We start from the raw sequence: 6,000 nt of genomic DNA, 5'->3' as shown, positions 1-6,000 counted from the left end.
TTTTCTTCCATGAATCATACACCCACTTTCTTTTCTTCAGCTTATGCTCAGCCTCTTCCTCTTCATCAAGAATTATGTCAACCATTGCCAATTCGACGTCTGAAAACTTTATCGTCTTGGAAATCACTGACGAAGTACGGACGTCTGTGAACAGACGTCACTGAAGCATCAGATTACACTGACACTGAACTGACATGGAACTGATACGTCACTATCTGAGCGGGGCATCATGGCACACCTATTTGCAGAAATGGTTTCCAATACCTATTTGTGAATCATACCTGGTCTACCTCGCAAACCCTAAAAATGTGATCACACCAAAACAGTGACGCAATGTTGGCAGGGCAACGGAACACTTACCCATTGCAGAAAAAAAAACCGTATCTTTTCTATGGCTGGATCTTTCCACACAGATGTCTCGGTGATAATGTCCTTGGCCAACCACAGTATAACACTTCTGAAGACGTCTCACCGAAATCAACGGAGAAATGGCCTTAGTTAAACTCGGAAACACACAACTGGTTCCTCGTTTTCTGCAGTTGGGCTCAGGTGTCAGCTGACCAGTGACTACAAGCAAACTAGTATGAAAATGAGTCTCAGCAAAACAGTAACCTGTTTTATTTTCATTATTGCCTCTTCCTGGTGCTTATTGAAAAATTTATATCAATAAATATAGATTACTAGTCCATGTGATTATAAGCTGAAAATTAGTGTATATAGGCCACGCAAAGCTATAATTTTGTACCAAACAGTTGACATACTCGCACCGTAGCGGAAAGCCCCCAACCATGGTTTTTCATCACATCCCAGAGATAAAGGTACTCAGGCTTCTTCCCTCACCTCTGATGAAAAAGAAAATAAATAAAATAAATAAATAAATCAAGATGAAATTAGAAGGCGCTACAGTGCTTAGTTTGACTCGGCGTTCACAGTCTTATCAGGCTGCCGCTGGCAACTCACATCGTGCTCCAGGCCGCTGCGGCAACTCGCGGCAGTGTCCGGCAGTGTTTGCTATTTAATTTTTTTCTTTCTTTTCTTCTGCTTCTTTCTAAAGATATAATTGAGCTCAACTTTTATACTTGTTAAAATAAATGTCTCAAAGTTTCATTTAATCTATCAAGTTTCTAATAATTTCTGTAGATATGGGCTTACCGGCTTAGTAAAGTGGCAAGAGGAATACAACATACATACTCGTAAATAAATACATTATGGTAGCATGTGGATGATAAATTACCAATAAGTGTATCAAAACCCGATTACATATATATATATATATATATATATATATATATATATATATATATATATATATATATATATATATATATATATATATATATATATATATATATATATATATATATATATATACACACACACACACACACACAGTCTTGTTCTTTCAGGCGGCCTGTATGTATATGTGTAACTCATCAGTATCATAAGTTAAGCCATGTCATGCCACATCCCTGTCCTCCTTTGTTTCATCATCATCCCCAGCTTGCCCATAAATAGCCCTAGTAGGCCTCGTCACCCATTCACTCAGGGTTATGTCTGGTGGATGTTTTGAAGGAGGTAGGAGGGATGGGACTCAGTGAGGAGGAAGCAGGACAGGAGGGAGGAGGGTTCATCGAGTACCAGATGACGCACCACCACCACTACCGCAGCCATCACTACCACCGCAACAAAGGAAGTCTGCCAGGGACTCACGTCACCTCGGGGAACAGATCCAATTATTGCCTCCCTCCATCTTACCCTCATCCAGCTGCTGTGTACTGAAGACATGGCAGTGTGTCGTGGTCTACAGTGAGGCTAAGTAAAGGAGAGAACTGAATTCATGATGCCTTTGTACTCTGTCAGGTCGCTCCTAAACACATCTTTGAAGGCGTCTTTCCCTACAGCAGTCATGCACGTTATAAATGGTTTCTTTGGATGCGTCGAGGACTGTCGAGTCACACCCAACGACCAACCCTTCCAATGACATAGACCCTCCACATTTTTTTATTACTTTTTATTTACATCAAATATAACATTTTCTCTTTTTCACGTAATTCATGACAAGTATGCTTCACCTTTTGTATACAGTGTTACTTTCTTTGGTATGCGTTGCTGTTTCTTTTAAGACATGACACCAAGTAATACAAATTGTTTTTTTTTTTTTTTTACATAAAGTATGGGCGTTCCTCTCCCAGTCTTTTCTTGCCGATGATCACTGATTTTCTCCCTTCGTGTTCCTTTCCCTTTCTCTCCTCTGTCTTCCAGTGTGAGATATCAACTGCTTGTGGACAGCCTGACAACACGGCAAAGCGAACTGGCGCCGTATATTAAAAGTGTCATCTCACGGAATATTTTTTTTTTTACATCATAATTTCAGGGCGTCCAGATACACTAAAAAAAAAAAAAAAAAAAAAGAGAGATAGAAAAAGAGAGCAATTATAATGATCATATATAAATTTTTAAAATCACGCAGTATATCTAGACCGGACAATTTTTACAAAACATCACACTGACTGTGGTAAGGTAATTGACAGCTCAGTAATATATTCATTTAACAACAGGAGGGAACCTGCTTCCAGTGGCAAAACCGCCGCAGATTACAAGTTTGAGTGTTAACTGAAAGGATAAAAAATAACGGTGATGCATCACTATTCTTCGTTGGATGTGTTCTGCAACATGATCTATCTTATTTGATAAAAAAAGAAAAAAAATCCTGTTGGAATCTACCCCTGTCAGCCCGCAGCTGTGGCGAGCTTCTGTGTGGCGGCTAATTATCCTGCCCTGGGGAGTCAGGGGTCAGAGTGAGGCAATAGTTCTTGGCGTGGACACCCTCAGGCGGCGGAATGATGTGTGAGGGCCGGAGCAGCGACGGGCGTGTTATTAACCGGTGCTATGGGTGGCTTGGGTGCTGCGACCAAGCGGCCTCGCCTCAGCGATCGGCCCTCAGCACTCGGCCCTCCCCGACTGGCCTTGGCCTTGGCCGTGGGGCGAGACAACAGATGCTCCTGCAAGTGTGCAAAGGTTGAGGGATCCTCAGCGGCTAAACAGGTACGAATATAGAATCAAAGACATGACTAAAGAGACTTGTGCCACCATGATAAGCCTCGCATCGAGAAGAGCCGATCACCACACGTTTCACCACGCCCAAGGTTACTCACGCCCTCCTGGCTCACTGCCGCTCCCACACACACACACACACACATACACACACAGGACGAAGCCGCACAAAATACTTGTGAAGCCAGCTATGAATCGGTAGTTGTCTACCACAGTGAAGACCTGTAACTAGAGAGGCAAAGTTTGTTTTGCTCATCTCTATCTAATAAAAAAGAAAGAAAGAACTAAAAGATACAGAAGGAAAACATGAAATGAGAACGATCATCATCAGCTACTGTTGCAGTATCAGTATTTGCAGTAGCAACAGCAGCAGCCAGCAGTAGCAGCAACAGCAGCCAGCAGCAGCAGCAGCAACACAACGCACTACTCCTTTGGTAGGTGCACCGCATCAAATGTAGATACATCCATTCTGGTAATTTTAACTCGGTGGGTAAAAATGAAGCCACAGGGTCTGCCACCATAAGCATCTTAAATGTCATGTGGCAAGTTGACGTCTTGCAGAGCGGTGAAGTAGTAAAGACAGAGAGGATTTAAGAAATGAACACTGGTTGTTAGGCTGTGTTCGGTCATCTGTTTGAGAGAGAGAGAGAGAGAGGAGAGAGAGAGAGAGAGAGAGAGAGAGAGAGAGAGAGAGAAGAGAGAGAGAGGAGAGAGAGAGAGAGAGAGAGAGAGAGATAGTGTGTGTGTGTGTGTGTGTGTGTGTGTGTGTGTCTCGGGTATCTCAAGAGTGCAGGGCTCCAGAACAACGCGTCCCGAGGCTCAAGGACACTCGGGGGAGGAAGGGAAGGGTACGCAGCACCGCAAGTCAAAGGCGTAACTGGTGTAAAATAGGCAATCTAGTACCATTATGCACCTTGGTTTAGTAGCAAGAGAGAGAGGAGAGAGAGTGAGAGAGAGAGAGAGAGAGAGAGAGAGTGTGTGTTGTGTGTGTGGTGTGTGTGTGTGTGTATGTGTGTGTGTGTGTGGGCGGGGGGCTGGGCAACACCTTTGCTCCCGCCCACCCTAACACAAGGCGAGGGAGGGCGCGACTCCAAACATGGGCACGCTAGTTGAAGCTCTCCTGCTGCGGGGACTTTTCTTCCCGTCACTAGGGCTCGGCAGCGTGAGGACCTTATGACGCCACCTCATCGCTACCTCAACGCACCTCCGCTTCCCACCACCGCCACTACTGCGCTGAAAGTGTGGGTGGATACTCACTTTTTGTCATCCTTGTACCTGTGACAGACAGAAGTGGCACGACGCCTCTTGTATGCATAATGTGGGTGTTTGTCTGTCGTGGGGCTCCAAACTTGGGCAGTTGGACTAGATAGTGTGACGTGATATAGAGTCAGGCAAGACATACAAGGCTTTTGAGAAGGATATAAAATCACATGCAGTTCTTCAACGGTAAATAATTATATATTGTTGCGTAAAAACTGTAAAAAGTAAGACTAGAACCAACAGTGGAGCAGAAAAGGTAAAGTATTTATAAGGAATACATGTCAGCATCCGTCCATTTCTCTCTCTCTCTCTCTCTCTCTCCCCAATCCCCCCCAGACACACAGCCTCGAGGGGGACTCCATCACCACCACTCCAAAGCACTGACACTGTTAGCTTCAGTATGAAACACGTGTACAAAAAGAACTCTAACAACATTCTGTAAAAATCTTACTTAAAGTATGTAAAAACTGTGCTACAAAAGCTACATAACAGGACATTTCGTAGAATTATTTAATCATATAAAGTTTTTGGTTAAACAATAATATACACAATTCAGCATCATGCAGTGAGAGGAAAGGTTGAGAAGGAATAATCGCACCCAGGATTCATTTGCATGGGAGCGAGCGAACACACACACACACACACACACACACACACACACACACACACACACACATATACATACACACGTGAAATCCCAACTCAATGATCTGCAGACTCGCCAGCCAGCCAGCGCCTCCCAGCCGCCCCAGCACCAAGGGCCCACTGCTGACGAACACTCCTGGCACGGCCGCCTTTTGGTAAAGCTTGCAACACAATCCGCAAACACAAAACACGTCTCCGTTAACTGTGTCTGTGAGTGCAGTCTTCGCAACACACCACTTGAGGAAACTTTTTTTTTCTGAATTTATTGTTTATCGGTATCAGTTTCCAAGAACAGTCTGAGTGCACTGACCATTATACAACATCAAAAACTGCTATTACTTTCCAGTCTCTGCTGTCTTGCTATGCTCACCGCTGTTTCTCTGCTCCGCCTCAGCACCTGTATTCTGATGACCTACGATGCAGTATCTCATTGTGAGGCTCCTCATAAGCACCAAGCCCAGCCTCCCAGCAGGAGTCATCAGTGAGGGAGCGCGAGACCACGCCGTAAGAGAGGTAGGGAGGCGAGAGGTTGGCAGGGAATGCAGTGGTGGCCAAGTCGTCTATTCCATTTTATCAAGCTCATCGCAGGACTTGGATTTGGAGGATCTGAAAGGAAGGAAAAACCCAAAGTTAGAGATTCCGACCTAACCTGATGAGCAGCCACGCTGGGAAGCCATTTCGTGACATTCAATATGGAGAGAGAGAGATGAGAGAGAGAGAGAGAAGAGGAGAGAGGAGAGAGGAGAGAGAGAGAGAGAGAGAGAGAGAGAGAGAGAGAGAGAGAGAGAGAGAGAGAGAGAGAGAGAGAGAGAGAGAGAGAGAGAGAGAGAGAGGGGGGGGGGGAAGGGGGTTTCTTTCACTTCAACCTGACACAGCAGACACACCTCACAAACACAGGACAATGCAGGAAATATTAAGAATCATGAAATCGTATACAGACAGCCCATGTCAATTATCCGATTTTCGATAAGTAATTCTGGCCTCGCTTTGGGAACTGGCACTTCAGTGGGCCTTTTTTTTTTTACTTTTGTTGTCCCTGGC

The 6,000-nt window shown here is 44.6% G+C and overlaps 1 protein-coding gene across 1 annotated transcript in view; it reads right to left on the bottom strand.

Annotated features, from left to right (window-relative positions):
- Positions 1-4,496: 4,496 nt before the first annotated feature.
- LOC135110881 (uncharacterized) overlaps positions 4,497-6,000 on the bottom strand; it is a 55,977-nt gene continuing 54,473 nt past the window's right edge. Inside the window, 1 exon segment of the mRNA XM_064023502.1 lies at positions 4,497-5,565. Within this exon segment, the coding sequence (XP_063879572.1) occupies positions 5,520-5,565 (46 nt within the window). The 3' untranslated portion in view covers positions 4,497-5,519.

This window comes from Scylla paramamosain, chromosome 21 (genome assembly GCF_035594125.1).
Source record: "Scylla paramamosain isolate STU-SP2022 chromosome 21, ASM3559412v1, whole genome shotgun sequence".
In the NCBI taxonomy this organism is placed as follows: Eukaryota; Metazoa; Arthropoda; class Malacostraca; order Decapoda; family Portunidae; genus Scylla; species Scylla paramamosain.
Note: the sequence above shows the minus strand (reverse complement) of the source record. Positions and strands in the feature narration are given on the sequence as shown.